Here is a 27,078-nt window from a genome sequence, read left to right as displayed (position 1 = left end):
TGTTGGTGATTTGGTTATACATAGTACTTCCATAATTTTGCTACCTACTTCATACTTCTGAAGGCTGCACATCTGTCCTTATTACATAATATGCACTGATATTGTAACTCATTGGTTCGTGGGGGCCTTTACAGTCCTACATGGTAGTCCCAGCCAAGATTCTGACGTTCAGGGTGTGACCATAGCACCCTGCCCTCAGCCAAGCATCGTGATACTGGATAATGTAATCCCTAGCAACAATGAAAATAAGAGTAATTAACGGTATTATTTATTACTATAATATATAGCTGTCAGCTGAGGCGGTACTTGGAAATTACAATTTTATTTATTTCATTTATACTTTTTTACCAGATCAGTCCCACAAAATCCAAAGGTAAGCAAATAAAAGATTTGCCATATATTATTCCAGGTTCTTCTTTCTTTCACCTGCTAGATCAGAGGTCAGGTATCACAATGACATTATAGTAGTACGTTCTATTGTCTATTCTGTATGCAGCTTTGCGTCTCTATTATCTTGTCAAAAGATGACAATATCAAATTGCATAAACATCGAAAATGCCATTAATCTAAACTGTTCTTGTGGGAGGCTGTGCCCCTACACCCCCTGCTAATTTTATATACCAACTCCGAGATCGCACTACAGTGAGGAAAGAGCAAATTTTCTCATCCCCACTGTACCATGATCCCGCAATAACACTTTCGATGTACGGCATTTATGACATTATTGCCATTCGATATTTTCAACATGTGATAAGGTGAAGTAGACCCGCAGCTTTTAAGGTAATTTTTATTCTCTAGTCATATAGTCCCTCACTGTCTTTGTCATGATGCAGCTATGATGTATTATATCAAAATCCTTTTGATTGGTATTTTTCATATCAAATATCAGCTAGGTGAGGTGAGTAAACATGTTAGAGAAAAATAGGCCATAACAAACAAGTTATATCAGTTAAAAAATAGAAAAAAGATGCGATAATGCTGTGTAATATAAAAGATGGTCTAGAAGCTCAGTAATTGTTTAAATATTATCTCATGAATTGTTAGAAAAAAGTAATTTATTTAGTTCAGATCCACAAATAAATGCCTATAAATGAGAAATATCACATTTCTTTGTTATACTTATACCTTTCTGTGATGGCCTCTCTCTGGACCAGTAATGAAGGAGCCTGAATCCTCACCACTGACACTGGAGAGGGACGTTCACTTGGAACAAAAATGGATGCACCTAGTATTTCCAGATGCAGCTCTCTGCATCAAGCACAATTTCCCTTAAGAGCACACAGGAAACACACTTGGTCCTGGGTCCAGATGTCTCTATTTGTCTTCCTGCAGGTCCCCAATAAGACTCCCCATTGGTTCAGCTATAGGGTTGAGACCAGTCGAGTGTTCAAGCCAAGTCCTCTAGCACCCTCTCTGTGAAACTAGTACTTTGTGTCCCTGCTCCAAGTAGCTGACACACACACATTTTGAGATTTGATTTTTACACACACACACACGCACACACACACACACACACACACACACACACACACACACACACACACACACACACACACACACACACACATGGGAAAGGCTGGCAAAGATTTACTAGCTGTGCTCCCTTCTGCCCAGACTATAAGATAGTTATACTGCCACCAGACACCCCAAAACCAGCTACTGTAAAGCTCTTGCAAGGGTACTCTTAAATTAAAACAGCCTCTGCAAGTATGGCAGCTGCACGGCTCCAAACAAATCTTAGCAGTACAAAACACAGGGAAGCCAGCAGACTGCAGCATTCAGTATTTATTCAATACTAGCTCAAAAGCATAGTAAAAAGAAGACAAAAACATTGGCTGTAAAAATTGCACAGCACTGATGAAGGCTATGTAATTTTTACAGCCAATGTTTTTGTCTTCTTTTTACTATGCTTTTGAGCTAGTATTGAATAAATACTGAATGCTACAGTCTGCTGGCTTCCCTGTGTTTTATCTTGCAAGGGTACCCAATTATACCGAGTGAAATTCATATTAACAGAAATGATAGTTTGACCAACAGCAAGGCTTTCAGGAGCGGCCAGAGCTGTCACCAAATACATGTAAGTACTCTCAAATATTAAAATATTCTCTAAAAGACCAGCCACAATGAAAAGTTTAAATATATTTAATAATACATAAGAGAACATGAAAATACAAAATATCTATTTGCAATAAACACCAGAGTTTCGATCACAGGAGATATTAAAAAATAACACAGGTGGACAGGTTCACACCATTACAGAAAAACAATACTTAACTAATCTTACTATATTTTCCTGACTGATTTAAAAATTATTATTCCCTGGTTACTTACTAGAGCAATAAAAGATGAAGTAGGTGAGGGAGCCTTCTTTGTCAGGTTACAAAAACACAGTGGCATGAGACTTCAGCCTCACCTGGTGTTAAACAATATTTTAGTGATGGAATGCAAAATGACATCACATACATCTGGATATCTAACTTTTGGTTCCCATGTAATCCCCATTGCTAGAAACTGCCAGGATTTAGCACATATGTATCAATAATACATGCATATAGAACTTGCTAAGATCGGATACAGCTTCTAGAAGTCATAAAACAAGTTCAAACCTCTACCTTTCCAGAGTAGCAATTATTTCACCCCAAAGACAATGCAGAAAGCTTTTTAGTACAGACTTTTTGTCTCTGGCTGCATTGGGAACTGTAAGATACAATCTTTATGGCCTAAATTAAGTAATTTAATTTCTATTTTTCAAAATCAGGTGGATTGAGATTAACCTATTCTCTTCTCTTCCAGTATCCTCTCTTACAATATACACATTTAAACAGTTACAATAATACATTCTTCCTCTGTCCAGCAGGATACACTGTTGATACATTTTTAACAGAAGCAACGTTACAAATACATTTTCAACACAAGCATCTGCACAAATCAGTTTGACATACAAATGATATATAATTCTTTACTGAATTCCAGCTATCTGTGCTGGTATATGTTACACATTCACTGTCCTACTTCTCCTGGCATAGCTGGCAATACCCCACATTGTCACACTTTCCACTTGCATGTCCTGGCAACCTCCTAAAGAGTGGGCTTGCAATGTGCTGAATGAAAGGATATCACTCCAATAAGCAAAGGCCCCCTTCTGTCAGCTCTGCCTCCCAAAAAACAAATTACTCCCAATTGGGACTCTAATCTGAGGTGGAGACTCACTGTTGGGATTCACCCCCTGCAAATCTACAAAATGAATTACAGAAACTTAAAGGTCTTGTACGTGGTAGGTGGAACCGAATATAAAACCTGAAAACTGAATGATGGTGATTAATAGCCACAAAAGCATCAGATGTTTGCAGGTGTCAGTACCATTAGGATATGTGAAGGGTCTGTAAGAGAATGCTCTTCAGGGGTGTAGCTCATGCACAGCATAGCAGGTAATCTTTTTAGATACTGGCAGGCAATCAGATAGGTATACCTCTCTAGTGCACCTGATTATGTGGAACATTCTCATGTTGGGTCTTAAAAAGGCTGAGTAGAGTTCTAATGGTCCTGTTAAAAAGCTGACTGCATATACATAGGGAGAGTTAATTGTCAAGTAAACTAAACTATCAGATATAGCAGTGGATCTGTGGCAGAGTGCTGATCGCATAGATGCAGCAGAACATTATTTTCCTTTTGCTTCATCTATGTGAAATAATATAGTATTTTAACAAAGGTAAAATAAATTCCTGTGGCCAATTCTTTGAACCAGATGTGGCTGGCTATGTGGTATTTTTAACACAGCTGATGTAAATTATTGTGGCCATTTTAATGTATTTTATTACAATAAGACATCAAAGATGTACACAAAATTCCTTATAATTACTAGATACGGAGCCCATCTATGGATGAAAGTGACTGACCATGGCCTGCTATCATCTGTTAGTCTTAAACATCATTATTCTGGCTTTGAGGACCATTATGTATTTGTGTGATGCAAGCTGTAGTACTTTAATGTGGTTGGCTACAGTGAGTTTCTAAGAAATATAGATGGAATAAATTACTAAAGTGATTATTATTATAATTTTGTTACCGTGAGACACCTGAGGTGTGCTTAGTCATCTAAGTGGCTATAGCTGCTGGGTATAGGTGGCTGTCTATGGATGAAAATGGCTGATCTTGCTGTTGTTTGATTAAGTTAAACAGACATGATCTTGCTGTTATTTGATTAAGTTAAACAGACATTAATCTGGTTTTGTACAACTGGCTTTTGTTTGTGAGAAGCAAGCTAGAATACTTTTGGTGTGGCATGTTTTGAAGCATACTAATAATATAAAGACTATACTTTACCAAAACCTTATAAGTATAATCATCAGATAGCATTGTAGACATACATTCAAAATAGAATTTCCTATCCATTACTACTATGGCACTACCCTTATCTGCTGGGCGAATCTCAAGGAACGGTGAATCACATAGCTCATTTAAGGCAATACACTCACTTGATTTTAAATTTCAAAAGCCCGACCTATGTTTACTAGTTAACATATCTTGAATTTCTTGTTTGCATGCCCTTAAAAATGCTTCAACAAGGGGACAATTATTAGGGACAAATGCACTAGGTTTCTTAAATAAATCAACATGGCTACTATCAGTAAACATAGTCGTAAGGGTGATATTTCGGGCAAACTGTTTTAAATCTAATAGCACATCATTAACATTGGAATTCATAGCTTGAACAAAGGAGAGACATCTGTTCAAAATATTAAGTTAATCAAGATTCAGTTCATAGGAAGAAATAGTTACAACTAAATTCTCTGGATCTTGTTGCATGTAACAACTCCTGGATCCAGTGGTCCCGATGTCTGTATTCTCTTCCGATTCTTCTATCCTCGACTCAAAGAGCGGCCTCTCACTGTTTGTCCATACGCTTTCATCAGCTCTAGTAGATGCAGAAGGGAAAAGGGTTAGTAGTATTGTGGTCTCCTATACCAAATTCAAAAACATTTCGCAAGCGCACAGTATCAGGGAGTAAAGAACTGTTACCATTTATACAAATCTGTTTGTTACATGATTTAGTAGCTGGTACCAGTGTGCTAGTAGCCATGGGATCTATTGTACCTGTATGTAATAAAATATCATCCCGTCCCTGAGCCTGTACATTAGTAGTACATGTAACATTATTAGGCCAGGAGAAAAAACACCCCTCATGAAAATCCGTGGAATCTCGCAATAACTTTCTGCTCTTAAATTCTTGCAACCATTTTTCATAAGCTGCAATGTGCGAATCAATATGCCACACCAATATGGTTTTAGCCTATTGGGAATCTATGAGGGTAATGAAGGCAGAGGTAAGTTGCAGAATACTGGTATAACAACAGACCCTTTATTAAGATTAATATGTTTTGTTGTTGATGTGTCAATGATTTATTGTCGATATGAGAGGGTTTGGAAGGATGCATTCTGACGTTCTCCAAACAACATTATTTAGGGCTTTCATTTTACGTAAGTCAAAATATCATGCACATTCACTATTTAGACTTGTCTGTATTTAATGATGAAAAGTATCCTGTACATTGTAATTGTTGTGTTAAACGTACATGTAACATGATTTTACATGTAAGTACACCAGCAACAATTTAGTTTAGATGGCAACAGCTCAGCTTAGATGGCCATGTGTATGCCAAGCAACACATGCTGTAGCCAGAGCTGAGCATTCACAGTAGTAGATATGTCCAGGAGGGCATTAATGTGGGCTGAAAACATTGACAGCCACAGGAAATGGGGTAGGTATCGCTCCAAACATTGCCCCTGTTTCTCTTAATTTACTTTAACCACAGACACCAGAGTGAGGGAGTTCTCTGTGTCAGGATACAAAATCGAAGTTAGAAGTTTCCCAGATTCCATGGGGATTCTCCAGCCCCCTCCCCTCAACAGGTAACGCTAACAGATCCACTCTGCAGTAGCTTGCTCACATTTGTGCCACAGTAAAGGTTCCACTAGGGGAGGAATGTATAGGTTTTTACTACAGACTGTACATAAGGAAAAGACGAGACATTTACTTAACACATTTTGTGTAGTACAATTGTTAAACATGGTTCCTATCCAGTCTCTGTCACTCCTATTAATGCCAAAACCCATGATGGTCACTCCAGACTCTTGGTTTCAAATTTTAATGTTTAATGGTCACATGAAATTCCTAAGTTTCTAGGCAGTATCAGAGCACTTCAGGTTTACCTGCATGATCTTGGACTCTTCACTGCTTTCTGTGATGTACTGTAATATTCACCAAATGTTTAGCACCAGTGTTTGCTCATGTCAGGCTACAGGGATACATATACCTGGATGACTTCCCGACAGAGGCTTCTTTCTGGAAAAAGCTGAGGAAAAACATTAAATCTGACTTTTTCCTACATTTTCAAGCCAGGCTTGGCATTTTTATCAACTATCAGAAGTCAAGCCTGTTTCCTACCAAAAGAAACACTATCCTGGAAATGTATTAGACACAACAAGGAGCATGGCCTTCCTTCTATTAGAGAAGGTAACTTTTCACAGGAGTTTTTTCACCATTGCAGAGAAAAATACTTGGCAACCAAAGAGATATTGAGAGTCCTGGGGTAAATGCCTGTCTTTATTGTCACAGTGCCCCCTAGTGAAACTACATATATGAAAAATACAGTTGTACCTGAAGGACCTGTGATTACAACAAAAGTAACTTATTTCTATGGCTCTGTTGGCGAAACTACATATGAGAAAGGTTCAATGGTACCTGAGGGACCTGGGGGTACAATAACTGGTGAGGTGTTGCTCATTAGTCTTCTCATGCTAAGGGAAATCTGATTGTGGGTAAACCAAGTTATCCTGAATGAGATGATTCCCTACACTCCTGCACCAGGCCATGCTTGGGAAGCACACACTGTCCTCTTCAGGGTATAGGCCACTGTACTTAAAGCAAGAAAGATGGGCACATAAATAGCAAAGAAATACTGGCTTTGATTTATGGCTTCCATGTTTTTCAAGTGTTTGAACACCAAGAATGCTAAGAACTGACATGATGAACAAACACTTAAGACATGCATTTTCACCTACAGACAATCTATATCCCTTCAGAGAAGAATGCTGCAGCAGATCACCTAAGCATCTCTTCTGCCAATCCTCATGAGTACAGGTTAGAACTGAGGGTCTTCCATTCCCTCTTCTGCTGTTGAGAAGTCTCAGAGATAGACTTATGTTTTATATTTCGCATCCAGATCAGGAAGTTTTGCTCATGACTGTATTTTTAACAAACATAGGCAGTGAATGCCTTCTTCATGAAATGGGGACAGAGCTCTTATATGCTTTCATTTGACTTTCAGGTATCCCCAAAGTCTAAGGGAAAGCAAGAGAAGAAAGAGTAAACCTCATATTGATAGCCTCCTTCTGGCCCAGGCAACATTGGTTCTTATTAGTACTGCAGCTAAGGAAACCCTCACGCTACCCATGCCCTGCACTGTGCTGGCTGTAGTACAGGGACACCCTGGTTCCTCCATACATCAGCAGTATCAAACTGACTTACCAAAGGCTAGGTCTCTGATTTCCACATGGGAACATTCCCCAGGTGCAGTTATCATTCATACCTGTTCTGCACCAGACTTTTACTTGCACAATAGGACATATGACAAGTTCCCAAGAAAGCTGATCTGGGCAGTACTGTGGTGGTTCAAAGTCCCAGAAACATTGGTAGAATGAGTGCAGGCTATGTACAAGGACCCAATGACTCAAGTACGAACAGTGTTCAGCCTCGCAAAGGGGTTCCCAGTGGGAGTGGGTGTACACCAGGGTTCAGGTCTGAGCCCACTGCTGTTCATACTGGTGGTGGACTACATTAGCAAAACAGGCTGGAGGGAACAGGTCAACAAAATTGCTTTATGCAGTTGATGTAGCATTACAGGCAGCTCTGAGCCAGAACTCCAGCAAAGTATAGAGCAATGGAATGCAAACCTGAAGGCACACGGGATGAAACTAAGCACAGATAAGACAATGGTAATGGCAGCAAACTGGGGAAATCAGAAGAAGTTGAGAACTGAGAAGGGAAGATAGTGGAACAGGTAAATAGCTTCAAGTATCTGGGAGGGTTGGTTGAGGAGAAGGGAAGTCTGAATAAAGAGGTCAAAGCTACAATCAAAGGGGTGCAGCCAACTGGTATAGAGTGTCAGGTATAGTCTATGACAGAAGAATGCCAAATAAGCTGAAAAGTAAGGTGTACAAGACAGTGGTGTGACCAGTACTACTGTATGGTACAGAAACCTGGGCAGTAAAGGCAGAACAGTTGAAGAAGCTAGAGTTGATGGAAATGAAGTGCCTGAGAAGGGTGATAGGATGCACTCTGTGGGACAGATGAAGGAATGAGGACATAAGAGTAGAAGCCAAAGTAGCTCCAATTTCAGAAAAGATCAAAGAGAACAGATTACAGTGGTTTGGACACATGCAGAAAAGCAGAAGACAGTCTGGTGAAGATGATTTGGGATATATAGGAAGAAGGTAAGAGGAAACAAAGACATCCAGCAAAGAAGTGGATGGATTGTGTGAAAGAAGATCTGTGACAGTCAGGCATGAGTGCTGAAGAAGGCAGGAGTGTGGCAGTGAGTCGAGAGAGTTGGCAACAGTTAACACAATACCCTGACCCCATGTAGAAAAAAATGAGAAAAAAAGGGCTGATGATGGTGATGGTGATGATGATACTTGATTAAAATGGCAGAAGAATGATGTGATAGTAAAACTCAAATAACTTAGAGAAGTCAATAAAATTCAGGAAGACAACATCTTTACAAAAATAAATAAATAAAAAATTGTTCAAAAGCAAGGGGCATAATTTGAAACTATAAAAACTGGGTGGAGAATGATTTAGTGGGAATGTCAAGAAATGTATCTTCATGCACAAGGATGTGGAAACATGGAATAGATCCCATAGCCTCCCTGTTAAACAATCTAGGATCTCAGACAAATCCAAGGCCTAGAGGATGGAACCTCAGTTAACCTGAGTTCAGTACCCAGACAACCTCAATTTGGGTGGCAACCTCAAAAGGTGTGTCAACAGGAAGGGGTGATCAGAACTGAGTGGCTCTAGTTGATTTACCCATCCTGGGGGACAGTCAGAGATGTGTATTACTCTAAACTGATTTTTCTGGTAGACATTGTGGAACATATCTGGAAGCATCAATGGTCACGATACAGCAAAACATTCATCCTTGTAGAATGATGGCCAATCCTTGCTTAGCTCTTGACCCCCACCAGCCATGTTTATGATCAGCCAGGATGGGAGAGATGAACAGAACAATAGCGTAAGTTGGATAGTTGGGTGAGGAGGATCCAAAACCGTGATCTCAGGGTGCAGTTAGACAACCTTAAGGTTGTTTTGGAGAAGTGAAGCACAAGAGGTACAGTGAATAAAGATTAGATTACAGTGATAGCCTATCTGTGAGCTATATTAACAAGTAGAGTGTGACACTCCAGTTTGTCCTTATTTGCCATTCCAGTCTATGTTTTTATACCTTCAAATCTGATTACAGAAAATTTACAACATGCGTAAAAAAATTCTTTAAAACTTTGCTTTATTTAAATTAACTCACTCTTTCCTTTCCAATGACAGCTCTTCACTTGTGAGCAGATGTCATTCCAAAAGCAGCTTTAGTAATAAAACATGTATTATGAAAGCATGTTTCTAATTTCGTGTGTTCACTGACACATGCACATGATACACGTTTTTTATCTATGAGTGTGAGTATGTGTGTGTGTGTGTGTGTGTGTGTGTGTGTGTGTGTGTGTGTGTGTGTGTGTGTGTGTGTGAGTGTGTGAGCGTGTGAGCATGTGAGCATGTGAGTGTGTGAGTGTGTGTGTGTGTGTGTGCACACGCATTTGTGTACATTCTGTGTGTGTCTGTGTGTGCATGTGCATTTATGCACATTTTGTGTGTCTGTGTGTGAGTGAAAGTGTGCGTGGGTGTGGCAGAGAAAGTGTGTGTGTGTGTGTGTGTGTGTGTGTATGTGTGTGTGTGTGTGTGGTGCATGGTGCATGGGTGAGAGTGTGCATATGTGTGTGTGCATGTGTCTGTGTGCGTGCACATGTGTGTGTGTTTCTGCATGTGCACACGTGTGTGCATTCATGTACATTCTGTGTGTGTCTGTGTGTGCGTGTGCATGTGTGTGTATTCATGTACATTCTGTGTGTGGTGCTTGGGTGAAAGTGTGTATGTGCATGTGAGCAAGTGTGTTTCTGTGTGTGAGTGAATGTGTGCATGGGTGAGAGAGAGAAAGTTTGCGTGTGTGTGTGTGTGTGTGTGTGTGTGTGTGTGTGTGTGTGTGTGTGCGTGTGTGTGCGTGCATGTGCACATGCACATACATTCATGTGTATGTGTGTGTGTGTGTGTGTGTGTGTGTGTGTGTGTGTGTGTGTGTGTGTGTGTGTGTGCGTGCATGTGCACATGCACATACATTCATGTGTGTGTGTGTGTGTGTGTGTGTGTGTGTGTGTGTGTGTGTGTTACCTCCCACACCCAAGCTAAGAAAAATAACTAATTTTGAGGTATCTGTACCTCTGAAAAAAGTGATATTTCATGGAAGTAACAATACCGAATCTGCAGTTAATTAAAGCCATTCAGACGCTTCTTGTTTGAATAATAGTCCGTATCCTGTCACAGACAGCCTGGAAATTAAGATAAGCATGCAAAGTTATGGTCAGCACCTTTTGTGGGATACATTTTTATAACAGGTTCCTGTCATACATTTGCGAAAAATAAGCGCCATTCTTGGAACTGAGAAAATTTATATGCAGTTATAAGGATTTATCTCCGAGAACTTCCCTTTTTTCTGATCTCTCTCTCTCTATTTATATCAGGTGTGTGTAGGAGAGGACTTGTCCCCCTGTAAAAATAATTGTTTTAATATGTAACAGTGACTTTTGCAGTTTGCTATTACATCCTGTGAATTGTACTTCAAGTTCCTCAGTTTTGAGACGTTCTTTTGAGACTCGAACTTCTGATAGTACACCAACTGACAGACATGAGTCTAAGCTTTATGAGATCATTAAACACATGCTATGCTGGGATCCTCTTGGGTTTCCTCTCTCCTTTTTTCTTTCATGTCTGTCAAGGTCAATGAGAACAACTACCTACCACACTGGGGCCTGTTGGCAGCTAGTCACCATTGCAGACACTTGACCTTAGTGCACTACATCCTCTGCATTTAGACAGTAAGGCAGGTAATGCTGCTTCTTATGCTCTTACAAATTAACCACCTGGTATGAAAATTCTTCTTGGCAATCCTGCATATAAATATAAATATATATATATATATATATATATATATATATATGTGTGTGTGTGTGTGTGTGTGTGTGTGTGTGTGTGTGTGTGTGTGTGTGTGTAATATACATATATAACCTGCAGCGGTTAGCATTGTCACCTCACAGCAAGAGGTTCTCCCGTTCGATTCTCAGCTGGAGCACCTTCTGTGTGGAGTCTGCATGTCCTCCCCGTGGTCAAGTGACGTTTAAAGATATGCAGGTAGGTGCGTGCATGAATGGGTGCGTCTTCTTTGAAGGTTGAGCGTCGGGCTGGTAACTCGGCACCATAAAAATCCACTGCCAATCATTGGCAGACCAGAGTTCCACTGTGGCGACCTCTAACCGGGAAAAGTTGAAAGACAAGCATAGGTTTACTATCATTTTATTGAAGAGCATTCAGTGGAATCCACTTTGAGAGAAGTCTGGAACTCGAACGTTCAAAATGTCGAAGTTTGATATATCTGATCTACAAATCTCACTCCTATCTCGACCTCTGTTAATGGTTGATCCTAGGTCGAATTCAGTACATATTTTGGCTATATTGGAATTTGGCAATGTGACTTGCTGCACAAGTGAGTCAATGATACGATCATTCGACCGAATGCACTTCACTAAAATGATAGTAAACTATATATATATATATATATATATATATATATAAATATATATATATATATATATATATATATATATATATATATATATATATATATATATATATATATATAGTGGATATAAAAAGTTTATACACTCCTGTTAGAATCCCGGGTTTTTGTGATATTAAAAATGAGACCACAATAAATCATTTCAAAACATTTCCCACCTTTAATGAGACCTATAACCTTTATAACTCAATTGAAAAACAAAAAAAATCTGTTAGTTAGGAGGAAAAATATAAAAAAATAAAAAATACACAATAAGCTGGTTGCATAAGTGTGCATACCCTTAAACTAATACTTTGTTGAAGCACCTTTTGATTTAATTACATCATTCAGTCTTCTTGGGTACACACCTGCCATCAATTAAAGAGACTCTAATTAACCCCAAATAAAGTTCAGCTGTCCTGGTAGGATTTTCCTGACATGTACTCAGTTGCCTGCTACAGCAAAAGCCATGGTTCGCAGAGAGCTTACAAAGCATCGGAGTGATCTCATTGTTGAAAGGTATCACTCAGGAGAAGGCTACAAAAAAAAATTCCACAGCATTGGATATACTATGGAACACAGTGAAAACAGTCATTAAAAGTGGAGAAAATATGGGACAACAGTGATGTTACAAAGAACTGGAGATCTCTCCAAAATTGATGAAAAGACAAGATGAAAACTGGTCAGGGTGGCTGCCAAGAGACCTACAGCAACACTGAAGGAGATGCAGGAATTTATGACAAGTACTGGTTGTGCACTACATGTGACAACAATCACCTGTATTCTCCATATGTCTGGGCTATGGGGTAGGGTTGCAAGACGGAAGCCTTTTCTTACACAGAAAAACATCCAGGCCCAGCAAAAATTTGCAAAACAATATATCAAGTCTCCCAAAAGCATGTGGGAAAATGTGTTATGGTCTGATGAGACCAAGGTTGAACTTTTTGTCCACAATTCCAAAAGGTACATTTGGCGCAAAAACAACACTTTGCATCACCAAAAGAGCACCATCCCCACGGTGAAGCATGGTGGTGGCAGTGTCAAGCTTTGGGGTTGCTTTTCTTCAGCTGGAACTGGGGCTTTAGTCAATGTGGAGGGAATTATGAACAGTTCCAAATACCAGTCACTTTTGGCCCAAAACCTTCAGATGTCTGCTAGAAAGCTGAAGATGAAGAAGAATTTCACCTTTACAATGACCCAAAGCATACATCCAAATCAACAAAAGAATGGCTTCACCAGAAGAAAATTTAAGTTTTGGAATGGCCCAGCCAGAGCCCAGACCTAAATCCAATAGAAAATCTGTGGGGTGACCTGAAGAGGGCTGTGCACAAGGGATGCCCTCATAATCTGACAGATTTGGAGCACTTTTGCAAGGAAGAGTGGGCAAATATTACCAAGACAAGATGTGCCATCCTGATAGACTCCTACCCAAGAAGACTGAATGCTGTAATTAAATCAAAAGGTGATTCAACAAAGTATAAGTTTAAGCATGTGCATACTTATGCAACCAGCTTACTGTATGTTTTATATATATATATATATATATATATATACACACGAGGTGCAGGGTTTGAGTCTCACAAGGGATAATTGGCTAGGTTTAAAATGGCCCACAAGGGCAGTACTAATCTATAAATATATATATATAAAATGACTGCAGCAGCTGTATTATTTTCACTCACTATTATGTGAGTGCAGGCTGTGGAAAATGGACCTGGATTGCTATTTAGATGCATTTAGCAGACTCATTTTGTTATGCAAACCACTCATTTATATGTCAGATGCTACTAGTTTTCAATTAATTACAGATCTAAACTGATTACAGTTAACCTTGTTCATGGATGTAAAAAATGTAAAATAAATTATTTACATCTGAATGCAAAACATTTGTCTATCATATTCAGTATTTCTGTTTATGCATTAAGGGAAACAAGTAAATACATTTCAAGTGATTTATTTCCCCTAGAACTACACTTTTCACTGTGGTTAGAGATTGGTATTGCACATTACAAAACAACGTTGCAAAACCGTACAAAATAAGTTACTCTGATTACTGCAACCGTGTGTGGGTTTTGCTAAATTAGGATCAGGGAGAAGTTTATCCTGTGTCTGTTTCACTGTAAAAAAGCAGCCCCGATTCTTCCTGTTTTCATGTGCTCAGCATCCTAAGGGAGTATGTTCCATTTAATTTTCAGTGCTATTTTTTCACATAATTTCACAAACATGAGAAACTGAATATCAAAGAGGTCAAATGACATGCTCAATGTTATTTACCCAGTTTGCAGTGCTGAGTTCAAAGTCTAAATTCTCCTAATTCATAACTTTGCAGTTAAACACCACAGTCAGCTGCACATTAATATAGAAAATGTGGAGGTACCTTTAATATGAGTGCTCCATAGCTTTGGGATAGTTCCTTGACCACCTGAAAAACTATGTTCCTCTATGGGATAAGAACCAGTAAGTCTCTGTTGAGCTAGTGGCATATCTCTCAACCTCTTAGAGCAAGACATCTGGACAAAGCTATAAATACAAGTGGGACAAAGGCCCCAAAATAGGGACAATTTTTAAATATTGCTCTTAGAGACTTAGAAATTTGATAGAATAACAGGTTGTACATTAGCATGGATTTTTCTGAAGGGCATGGAGTCTGAAACTCAAATGTCCTTCATTACTTTCTAACTTCAGTCTTTAATAATTTGCCACTAATTTACCAGAAAACCACAATGTTATCAAAAATTGACCAAAAATATGAGGCAAAAATCTGGACATTCTGCGAAAATCTGTACAGTTGAGAGGTATGTGGCATCATATGCCTTAGCTGGGCTATCCCTGTTTTTTAATTAAGAATCTTACTATTGTAGCTTCTGGGTCACACTGGTGCTCTCACACTTGTGTATTTGCGTAAACACAACACATTCTCCCTCTCCAGCAGCTCTTTTGAGTAGCTGATGGGAAGCACAACAGAATACCGTGGCTCAGCTAATAATGTTACTTAGGATCTCTAGGATGTTAAAGACTTACATTTTGCAGAGTAACTTGTACATTCATGCTGACTGATACAAACATTCCTCCCAGGACTTGCTTGGCAGAGAGTTACGCTTAGTGAGCCCTTGCTATTAAAATATTTAAATGGATGCTTGAATGAGTAAGGATTTAACCAGAATAAATCAAAGGACCTGTAAGAGGTCCCTAGTACAATGTAAAGGGGTACTGGAGCAATACAATTAAAATAGTGTGTCCTGAGAAACATAATAGAAGCATTGTGTGGTAGCGTGAGAAGTGTGTTCTTGGCCAGCTGAGCCGATGCTTGACAGTCCAGTAACCTTGATTAGCATTAATCTAATGCACGTGGTTCATAAAATGGCATCTCACACAATGTGTATTGCAAGCTAGCATACCCAGAAAAAAATTTCTTGTATTATGCACATAAGATGAATAATATTTAATGTGTTTAAATTTTACCAGTCATATGACAGCTGAAGTGCTTTCTGCTGTTCAAGTGATTCTTGCAGGAAAGATCCATTTCCTAGAAAAGATGCATGCATTCTCAAATGAGAATCACTCTCTAAACTTAACAGCAACTGTGTCTTTGTTGTGAAAATTGGGTAAATTCCCAAAAATATATGTGTCATGTTGAAATGTAAAAGACAATACTTTTTTTACACTTATACTCCACTTTAGTTCTGTCACAGGGACATAACTGTAGAATCTGTTGATTCCTACTGTCCTGAGGTGTTTCCTTTACTCACCCCCACCACTAATTCCACTAATAGTGAGGGAGGGACTAAGCAGAGATTTGGTGTGTAAGGATTGGCATTTGTTTCAGTAGGGGTGTGGCCAATAATTCACAATACACCAAGGCAGAAATGTGCAATATATAAGTGGGCAAGAAAAGATCTTCCTGTACTCAAGCCAGCCACTGCTGAGTTTCAGAACTCCTCATAAAATTAGACTGTCTGTCTAGAGCTGTCCCAGTCATGAGCACCAGAATTTCTTCCACATCATACAGGAGGACATTTGGGGCCCCTGTCTATTCCCCAGTCTCCTATTCTTCCTCCTCTAGGTTTTCCCAATCGAGTCGACTACTAGCAACCCCATCTCCTACATCAGCCATCAGATCCACTACTTACAGGGTGCGGTCCAGCACCCCTGCTAGAATATCTTATGACAAGGTAGACTTTTCTGTGGCTGATGCTCTAAACCAGGAGTTCCTGACCACGAGGAGCAATGAGAAAGCTGAGCTGCAAGAACTCAATGATCGTTTTGCCAACTTTATTGAGAAAGTAAGGTACCTGGAGCAGCAAAATGCTCTCCTGGTCACTGAGCTGAACCAAGTAAAGACAAAGGAACCAACCCGAGCCAATGACCTGTTCCAGCAAGAACTGCGGGACCTGAGAAGACAGCTGGACATCCTTGGAAAGGAGAAGGACAGGGTTCAGGTGGAGAGAGATAACCTGCTTGAAGATCTAGCTGCTCTCAAACAGAAGTAAGTTGTCATTACATTTCCCTTCTAGAATGCATTGTCTTACCCCTATAACAGGGCCTTTCTGCAAGTAAACAAATAGGTACTTTAGTTCCTGCTTAATTCTGAAGCACTTTGTAATCACTAGTTGTTAAGTATAACAGGGTGTGCAGTGTATTTGCAAAATTAGATATGCTTATGGTGTGATCATAGGGGATTCTGCCTAAGACCACCATGACTTTTAGAGTAAATGCAAGTCATGCTGTGCTGCTCCAAGTCTTTCAAAAACTATTTTCAGCTTTCGATAGTCAGATTTTACATAATTGAAACAAGTGCTATACTATATCTTTCCTGTTTTTGTAGTTTGAACTTATTAATATGAGTTAAGTAGCAGGAACCATATGAAATTAAAGTCTGACATATTTATTTTGTAGGTATTGAGGTTTACAACTGATTATAAACTGGGTCATTTTTATTTTACAGTTAGACTTCATTGTTTCTCCCCTTTTATAATATTATCTACTTTTTAACACTTTCAGTGAAACATATTCAAGCTGCTATATAGTTTATTATCTTTTTCTTGATGAAAGGTATACGCAGTCCATAAAACACGTGTTTAACCATGGAAATAGGAAATCCATGCTTTGCAATCATACTTCATGAGACAAGTTACAGCTGGAAGGGTGTGGAGAGGAGTGTCATTGTTGCTTGTACCTCTACTAAATGTACCATTCTTAGAAATTATTAAGATAGAAAATAAGCCAATGAGGAACTCACCATATCCTTGCTGAGTTTCACAATAAGTTTTAACCTTCTGCCACTGCAGCTTTTTGAGACATCGGGATGTAGTTATATTTCTGCACTGAACACTTTTCAGCATCCGTCTAGTGGACAGCTCCTTTCAATTACTGACCTGTGCTGTCAGTGATCAAGGAAATGGCTGCACCCCATTTTAAAATTTAGACAACTGAGAAGGAGTTGAGGAGATGACTTTAAGATATCTTTTTTTTTCATATCCATATTATCTCAATGCAGTTTTAGGCTGAGCCAGTGTAATATAATCGCAGTTGTAGAGTACAAGTCTGATAATTCCTACCAGTGGTTCTGTCTGCAGCTGTATCAAAAGATTGTCATTGTCCTGGGGGACCTGAGGGACAGGGCGTTGGCTGCCTGTGTGGGCTCCTACTCAGTCTGGCTTAAAGGAGGAGGGTATAAAATGCGTTTCTCAGGAGATGGTGAGTACTGTGTGCTTCAGTTACAGGGTGGGAATGGGGGAGGGGTCCGTATGAAGACTGCAGAAGCAAAGCATGACCAAGGAAAGAGAGAAAAAAATATATGTGATTTACAACATTTAAACATTTTTGACAAGATTAGAAAATTACATTCAACATACTTCAGGTTTTACAAATGATTGACATTTTTACACTGTCTTACTGGAAATTAAGGAACATGCTTTGACTTTTTTAACAATATATTAACCTCTCTTAATTTTGTTATGAATATTTTTTCACTTTTATATTTAATTTACCACAGTGTCACAATAAATATTTATTTGTCATTTTTCAGTGGTCCTGAAGAAGTTTATTTACATTAAGGATATTGTTTGAGGAGAGATGTTTGACAGCTTCATTCAATATTTCAGGCAGATACAGTTCTGTTTTCTTCTGGGAAACACCGTCTTTTTTCTGTAGTGGGGACCTAATTAACAACTCCCACCCATCCCAGGCCCATCTGCAGAGCATAAAGGATATGATGTCAAATTAGATATAAGGATTGTACACAAGTTAAGAAAAAAACTGATTCAGCAAAGTTGTTATTGTGATAATATTTTACAAAGTAGGAAGTAAAAATCTGATTACATCTGTTTTAACACAAACTGATATTCTCAGATAATTATATTCAGTTAACTGTTTGCAAAAATGAAGTTTTAGGACAGGATGTCCTCACTGTGAAGTTTATGTGGCAGTCTGATATACAGGCAGAAAAAAATACAACATATTTATACAGACAGAAAATATATCAGACAGGCAACTTTTAATGTTAAATAATTTCAAAGAATGTCCTCCCCCAGGGCGTGTAAGTAGGAAGGCATAGGGCTAAAGGGTCACACAGAAATGCAAAGGTTGGGGACAGGCTGTGGTTGCTCAGCAACAACTGCAAAGTTTGGAGCTTTTTGATTGGCCCAAATGGGTGGAAAAATCAATGCAGGCCCTCTGCCAGCAACATTAAAGGCTTTATTTTACCTTCTGCTGTCTGTTTAATCATGTTATGGCACTGGTCCCTGAAGTCCCTTCAGTTAATTAGCATGGAGCCTTGTTACACTTAACCCTTAAGAGTTCTCTTTCCTTCTTTCATGAATTGCTGCAAAGCTGCACTGTCAGATTCATGAAGATGATGTCATTACGGTGGTACCTAAATGGACTTGGTAGACAGTCAGTCTAGGACTTGCCATGCATCCAGTTTCGGACAAGATCATCTTGCTGGAATGACACAGCATTTCTGTACACCATATATGTGTCTCTATAATATGCAGTCCTTGTCTACTGCAGAGTTTGTCAAAATAAAATGACTGTCCTGAAATACAAACCTGAATATGTCATTTTCAGTGTTGGAAGATATTGTTAGTTTAAGATTTTATTTCTCTTCCCTGTTTTGATAGGGTTATAGTATTCCATTAGTCATTATGAATTATCCAGAAACATTTACCTACTTAGATTTTTGGTATCAAGCCAGTAATGTGTTCATCTGGTAAAACATGCTGATGAAATATATGCCTGTATATATAGCTGTGAGAGTGTATCTGTGTATATATATATATATATATATATATATATATATATATATATATATATATATATATATATATATGTATCCACCTACCTGGTTATCAACTAGTAAATAATAAAATAAATACACTACATTGTACAATTTTATAGAACTTTTTTTGCATTTAAAATACATTTTAAAATGATCTCAGGCAATGTTTCCCTGTATTTCCAAATGGTTCTGAACACGTATTGTTCCAAAATGTTAGCATGCACCACCTTCTTCATCAGAGAGATCCATTTAAGTTGCCACAAAATAATACTTGCACATCTAAAAAGTGCTTCGAAAAATCTTGAAGAAAACCTGGCTTGAGTCAAGATTATTCTTACATTTTAAACAGGAACAAAATTGTAACACAAATCAGATTGTGGAAAGAAAGATGGTGTACAAGACAGGAATTAACGTGTTCAGGCATCAGTGATGGGACAGACAACAGGGCAGTAATACTGTTCTTCTGTAATGTGAAGTACATGGATGTATTTCAAGGATACAAAGCAGTGATGTGAAACAGTTTATGACAATCAGCTTTACCTCCATAGTCAGAGGAAGGACAGCTTTCAAGGAAATAATATTGCAACTAGAATCCACCAAAGTTGTTTTCTCTAAAAATAAATTTGCTCCTTGGAACTTGGTATGGAAGGCTGCAACCCACCCAACACACACTCACTAATATAATCTTCCTTCAAAATCATGTCATTTCAAGGAAATGGGTTTCAGCTCATTAGAATCTCAAAGGTGCTGTTTTACCCATATATGACATATTGACTTTGATGAAACGGTGTTCAAGTCAATGGTTCTACAAAACTGCTCTAACACATTATTTCAATAAACTCCTTTACTTTGGGAAGCAGGCTATGTGAGATCTGTGCTCTTTTGAATTGCTGACACTAGCTCCTTGCATGCTAATTTTATTCTTAGCAATTAGAAGTAATCTGTGCCCACCTCTTTGCTGCAGTATGCATTTATATTTATTAGCCACTTCATTTTTTTCTTTTATATCTTTTTTTGTCTTTATGACTGCAGATCATCAAGCCTTCCCCTAATTGGACACAACCTTTTTAATTCCCAACACCAGGAATTTCACCCAGTGATGGGGCAAGCGCTGTCTAATGGAGGTCATCATTTAGACAGCCACAATGTGATTTTTGTGCCCTTATCATCATCCCGATGATGAAACTAAGCACAGATAAGACAATGGTAATGTTTTTAATGACCCCAACCCCATCTCTGGGTGGGGAGACATGAGATCCACATCACCACAGAGGCTCACAGTGCCTTCATCTTATGAGTGCATGCTTCTGCACAGCCATGCTGAAAGCTAGTAGCAAGCAGTGACTTGGTGAGCCTAACATCCATTTCCAGATTGTACATTAGCTTAGCCACCCCTCCTCTGAAGGACTGTAGCAATCCACAGCTGGCTCTGCCCCTCCCCTTCAGGATGGCACACCCATCCTTCCCTGCTAGCTCTGTGACTAAACCATAGTCAGGACTTTATCTCTCTATGCTACGAGACCTGAACTGGGTAAACTGGGCTGAATACTGTCTTTAACAAGATTTTTATATCCAAAATTCAGAAAGGCAATCATTTCTTTTTGAATCATACTTTGTCTTTGATAATTTTGGTTTGCTGACACCCATGACAAACATGCACACCTCTCCAAATACAGCCCAAACTGGACTTATGGGAGCCATGCATTCCTCTTCAGATACCACCTTATTTTCTGCAGGAGGTTCACCTTCTCTAACATTATGATGACGGGGTCTGATTTATTGTAGATCTGTTACTGTCATACTATCCAGCCAGGATACTTGCTCATCTGTCATGCACCACTGCTTGTTATGGTTCTGGGACATGCATTGATATACTCACATCTCTAATTATCATCTGATTACTCCAGATCTTCCATTTGGATTCACCAATGAGAGACACCTGACCTGGCTCTATGGCACAGAGGGATAAGACCTTGACTGTGCCCCAGATGACTTGTATTCATCTAGCAGCAGAGGTGGCGGATGATGGGAGTGAGAGGCTCATACCAGCTTACCCATCGCGGGGGTTGGAGGGACAGTCTAGGTTCACTGCAATAGCAGCATTAATACCCTGGTAAGCTCCATACTGCAAATGATGTATCGCTTGGTTGGAAGGTTACACATGCATGGAAGCTCACATGCACCTCCCAAAAACATTCACAGCTGAGCTCACAAGGCTGGCTCAGAGTGGAGAATTAGGGCATACTCCTCAGCAGCAAAATAGATGCTGCATCAGCCTCCTTAACTCCTCTTCTGACCCTGGACATTGGTTGGGTAGAGGCTAGGGTGGGTCTGGTGTACCTGGTGAGGAGAGGGGTAGTGGCAGTTGATGCTCAGCTGCAGGGAGAAACAAAATCAGTGACAGAAGCTTTTGCTTCCTTTGCTTCAACAGAACACCTGGCCATATTGATTCAGTGTTGACTCCCCCCCCCAATATACTGAAAATGCATACACATCCAGGAAGGAATGTAGATTCTTATTTCCCCAATCTGGCATGCTGATATCAGAGCCTGTTCCTGAATCTAAGCATCCAAAGTTAGATGTAAAAAAAAATTAGGCTGGCAGAAACATTACATTTCTTGAAACACCAAGATATGGATATGCATTCTTGTTTCTAATTGAATCACCTTCACCATACTTATTATCGAGTAAAATCATAATGTTTTGCCCAGAATGGCTTAATTTGCTGGATAGCATTGTCTTCACTCGCTAGTGGTAGAAGGAGCTGGGACAATCTGTAAAGGAAGACCATTGTCCTATGTGGCCAACACTCCTCTAGCAAACTTGGAACATTACATAGGAAAATGGCACAGTAAAATCCCAGGTCATAGAAAAGTGACTGCAAATTTAGGGAACAGGTAAAAACATTTATTTATATATCTGAGTTTACAAAAAATAAATAACTAATAATTGTTTAGTGACTTTTCTGTATTGATTAGGGATTTTGATTTTTACTTATTGATCTGGCTTAATAATATGCCTGTGATACAGATAAAAGACTACAAGCAGTATTAGTGAAGGTGTGGGTGTGGTTTTACACAAGAATATCGAAGCTGCAAGAGTGATTTTACACAAGAATACTTATATTGTAGGTGTGGTTTTTACACAAGAATACTTGTATTATAGGCATGGTTTTTACACAAGAACACATATTGTAGGTGTGGTTTTTACACAAGAATACTTGTATTGTAGGCGTGGTTTTTACACAAGAATACTTGTATTATAGGCATGGTTTTTACACAAGAACACATATTGTAGGTGTGGTTTTTACACAAGAATACTTGTATTGTAGGCGTGGTTTTTACACAAGAATACTTGTATTGTAGGCATGGTTTTTACACAAGAATACTTGTATTGTAGGCATGGTTTTTACACAGGAACAAATATTGTAGGCGTGGTTTTTACACAAGAATACTTGTATTGTAGGCATGGTTTTTACACAAGAATACTTGTATTGTAGGCATGGTTTTTACACAGGAACACATATTGTAGGCATGGTTTTTACACAAGAATACTTGTATTGTAGGCATGGTTTTTACACAGGAACACATATTGTAGGCGTGGTTTTTACACAAGAATACTTATATTGTAGGCGTAGTTTTTACACAAGCTACTTCTTACTACTACGACCAACACCCACTTCACAGTGCTACATATCTGCAGTATGGTGACCTCATATGCCCTCAGCAGTCCTGCACACTTTCAACTTTTCCCTGATGGTAATCTTTGACACTGGTAGCTTTTTCTATTATTTTAGGTGGATGTTGCTGGTTTTGGTACAGAAACTGCATCTGCAGCAAACACAGCACCACCGTATTCATGGTTGCCTGCGTCATACACCACTAGACTTTTGTTGCATTATGCCACGACTCTTTACTGCTATCATTTTGTAGCTTTAGTAAGAATATGTGCATTTTTGAGGTGGTGAGGTAATTTTGCACATAGGAGGGCATAAATATTTTTACATTTTGGAGATCATTTTTTTATCTTCGCTTTTCTCTTTTGTTTAACTCTCTTCGTATGATCTCCCATTTTCGTTGTCTAAAAATTAGCTGTCCAAATATTTCCATGCCATGCAGAAGTCTTAAAATTGTTTTCTAGTTCAGGTATTGTTTTCCAAATCTACATCTTGTCAGCCATTGTAACTCATTTTAGCGTTTATGAAACAAATAGTTGTAATATTTTTATTGTCCAGTTGCTTTCTTTTGTTTGCAGTGCTATATTGTACTCTGTGAATATTGTGCTGTTTTATGGTCTACCTGAAAATAGGCAGTATTTTATGTAGTGCACCCTAGTTATAAATACATCCATATATGCATACCACATCCCCTACACACACAAACACACACACAAGCCCCACTAATGTCAGCAGCAAGTATTCTGAAGGGGAAAAAGAACATTACTTTAAACAATGTCTTTTTCAACTTTTATTAAACTTCTATATATTTCAGAGATAATGAAGCACAACAGGTCATTGTTTTAGCTATGACTAGTGTCATCAGGGAAGTGACAGCTTCCTGATTGCTACTAGTATGGCTTTTGACTCTGACTTCGTCTGTGTAGACATATGTTACTGTAATTATTTATACTTTGTATGCTTTGTTTTTAAACCCTCTGGTTCAGATGATGAAATGCTAGTTATTATACTGTAATTACAACAGCGCTAGGCAGGATACTGGCCTGGTAGAAGGCGATCTTATCCTTTCCGACGGACTCCAGTTTTGGTCTGACTATTTTGACATGGGTGGGAGCCAGGGTGTATGCAGTGAGGTGTAGAGCAATGCTGTGGTTGTCATCTTCTGTGAGCCCCATTTGGGGTACAGCCATATCCTTCAATTATGGCACTCAGCTGAAGAACGAATCTATCCTATGGATTCAGTTATACTGCACTCATATTACTGGTTGGTTACTTGTTTATTTATTTATTTGATTTTTTCTTTGTTAACCAGGGTAGAACACTTTTTAGGTTCAGCCTGGAATTACAATAAACAAATGTTGTGTACATAAAATTATATTTTACAAAGTAAGTTGGAGAAGTAGACATGTTATACGCAGTGGAATATAACAATGCAGTACAACAACAGAATCTTCACAAATATTGCAGCTATTTTCATTAACAGTGTACCTAGAACAACACAATTTTCTTATGTACAATTGCTACTTACAGGTCATATGCAGTAATAGTAGTTAAAGATAGGTTTCAGCATATAGTATACTTTAGTGGTAGGACAGCTCGGGATGAGAAGATTAGTTATGGTGGATATAGACAGCCATTGGCTGAAAGTGACAGTATGGGTGGTGTGCATAACTGCAACATCCTAGCACAAGTAATGTGGACAAAGAAATAATGGTGGAGACAAGGTCCAAAATCAAGGACAAATTTTAAATATTGCTCTTATAAACTTAAAAAATTGCTAGAATAAGAGATTTTGCATTAGCACATATTTTCTGAAGGATTTGAAGTCTATAACTATGAAATGGCTGTCATTATTTAATAACTGTAATCTTCAATAATTTGCCAGAAAAGTCACACATTTTATGAGAGACAGACCAAACACACGAGGCAAAAATCTGGAAATTTCTGCAAAAATAAGGACATTTGAGAGGTTTGGTGTCATAAGATTATTAGAGGAGGAGGTGACAGTGGTAGAAGAGACTAAGTGAAATATAAAGTCACAAGACACAAGTGTGGAGATGAGATGTCTCTTGCTTATTGAGCAAAACAAACAATTTCAAAGCAGAAGGAGTAACAGGAAATAGGTCTATGGTTCTTAAATTACACCCCACCTAGGGAAGCATGTGTATTGCCCTTCTTTAGATAGGTATTTTCTTAGCTCTAGATGACATTTTGGGAGTTAGTATTGAAAAGGAGTGCCCTGTGGATTGTAGCTTGTTGTGCAGTATTTTAAGGTTCTGGATAAAAGCGGAGAGGGATCTTAGGTTGTAAGGTGTACATATTTTTGATACTCTGCCAGTGAAGAAGAGAAATCAGTTGAAGCTGGTAAGTTTATACTCTAGGGATGCTACTAGAGGATCAAATCCCTGTTTGACTAGCAGACAATTAGCCTCTGATAGTGTTAAGCAGTAATGTTACATTGTTAAGCAGTAATGTTACATTAAAGGTGCTAGGGTTATATAGCTACATATATTAAAGGTGCTAGGGTTATATATCTACATATATTATTCAAAACATTTTCTAGAGACATCAGGTTCTTTTTTGTGGCTCTGGCAATGATCAGAGGTTTATATTCCAACTGTGTAAGGATGACTATCTTGCCTGTCGCTTCTCTCCTTTTTGGGGCAGAACATGGGCAATCTTTTGGACCCAGAAAAAGATTTTGTTGAAACTAACTTTGGTAGTATTGATGTGGTACTGGAAGTTGAGGTTTGACTCTAGCCATGTTCTTAAGCCTCTGCACTGTACGGTTTCAAATGATGTTTTATTTTTGTGGGTAATGGTTCAATTGTTTAGTACTTTATATAATCTTTGCTGCTTTCAAAGTATCATTGTCTTTTTTTTGGTGTTGAGATTGAGATTGAGATTATGTTTCTTTAGCAGGACAGATAGAATGTCAAGGTCCTTCTCCACAATATTATTGATGTCAGCTATGGCTAGTCCTGAGCTGTAGATAAAAATAAAGAATATTTTGAAGGTATAGTTATGAATGAGCAGAATAGAATAGAAAAGAATAGAGGAAATCGATCTCAGGGGGACTCTTTTGTGACTCGATTTGTGCTTTGAAATGTCTGTTAGTTAGCCAGGGTTTAAACCATTGTAAAGCTTGGTTGTTGATACCTGCTGTATGTAGAGAGGAGGGGACCTATAACAACACATGGCATATTGTGGTCTGTGACTAGGGAGCCTGTCAGATGTTCTTTATTCATCTTTTAAAATATGTCATTTTTTTATAGGTTTAAGAACAATCATACTGTTTCTGCAGATCAGAAGCCATAATGGTGCAGAGATCTGTTGTTCTGGACATATTTCGCTATCTGGATGTGTATTAGTTTTTCCAAGACTTTTCCTAGTGTAGGTAATGTAGAGATTGGACAGAAATCATTAGCTTTTGTGGGTTTATTTGTTTTGGGCATGGGATTAAAGACAGATGTTTACCACTGCCCTGGCATACAACTCGTAGTAAGAAAAATGTTGCAGAGATGCATTATAGGGTGGGGTATGCATTCTTAGCATAGAATGATAAACCAAGTGTATAGGCCATTAGCACCCGCAAGTGTGTCAGCTTGAATATTGGATTTTTATTTATTTACTTGTTTGTTTATTATTTTTTAAACCGAAGCAGTACAAAATGTGGATTCTGTTAGGTTATCATTTAAGTTTATGAATGTTGAATGTTGAATTAGTGGGTGGAAGTATGAAGGCTGCCTTAGAAAGTTAAGTGAGGTTAATGAACCTAAAACCCTGGTTATTGAGTGCTTCTTGCAGGGAGTTTTGGCCAGATTTTTGACTTACTAAGTTTCAATTTTTTCCTTGTTATTATGGACTGAAGGGGAATTGGGGTAATTTTAGGATTTGTAACATCTAGTGGCTTTTTTGGTTAGATTCTTTGGCTGTATGAATCAGCCTGTATTTTCTGCTGAGCAGGATTTTCTCTGTTGCTGTATATCTCAGCTTGTAAAGTGGTTTTATTTCCTTTGTAGCCCATTGGCTATTTGAAGTTTTGAGAAATCTGGTTATTTTGGGAAAGTATTTGTTTTGTAAGTGGAGTAGGGTGTTAGTAGCGAAAGTCACTGTAGTCTGGAAGTCTTGTCTGGACAGCAAGGGGTCACAAGTAGTTTGACAGAATTCCTTTCTTAGTGCTTCAG

At 38.6% G+C, this 27,078-nt stretch overlaps 1 protein-coding gene across 2 annotated transcripts in view; it reads left to right on the top strand.

Moving 5' to 3' along the window:
* The first annotated feature begins 15,833 nt into the window (after positions 1-15,833).
* PRPH (peripherin) overlaps positions 15,834-27,078 on the top strand; it is a 114,898-nt gene continuing 103,653 nt past the window's right edge. Inside the window, exon 1 of one of the 2 annotated variants that reach the window (XM_044083775.1) lies at positions 15,834-16,422. In XM_044083775.1, coding sequence (XP_043939710.1) covers positions 15,914-16,422 — 509 coding nt within the window. In that variant the 5' untranslated portion in view covers positions 15,834-15,913. The remainder of the gene's footprint in view (positions 16,423-27,078) is intronic. The other variant, XM_044083774.1, reaches the window with a different exon arrangement.

This window comes from Protopterus annectens, chromosome 9.part0 (genome assembly GCF_019279795.1).
Source record: "Protopterus annectens isolate FY-2018-M chromosome 9.part0, PAN1.0, whole genome shotgun sequence".
In the NCBI taxonomy this organism is placed as follows: domain Eukaryota; kingdom Metazoa; phylum Chordata; order Ceratodontiformes; family Protopteridae; genus Protopterus; species Protopterus annectens.
Note: the sequence above shows the minus strand (reverse complement) of the source record. Positions and strands in the feature narration are given on the sequence as shown.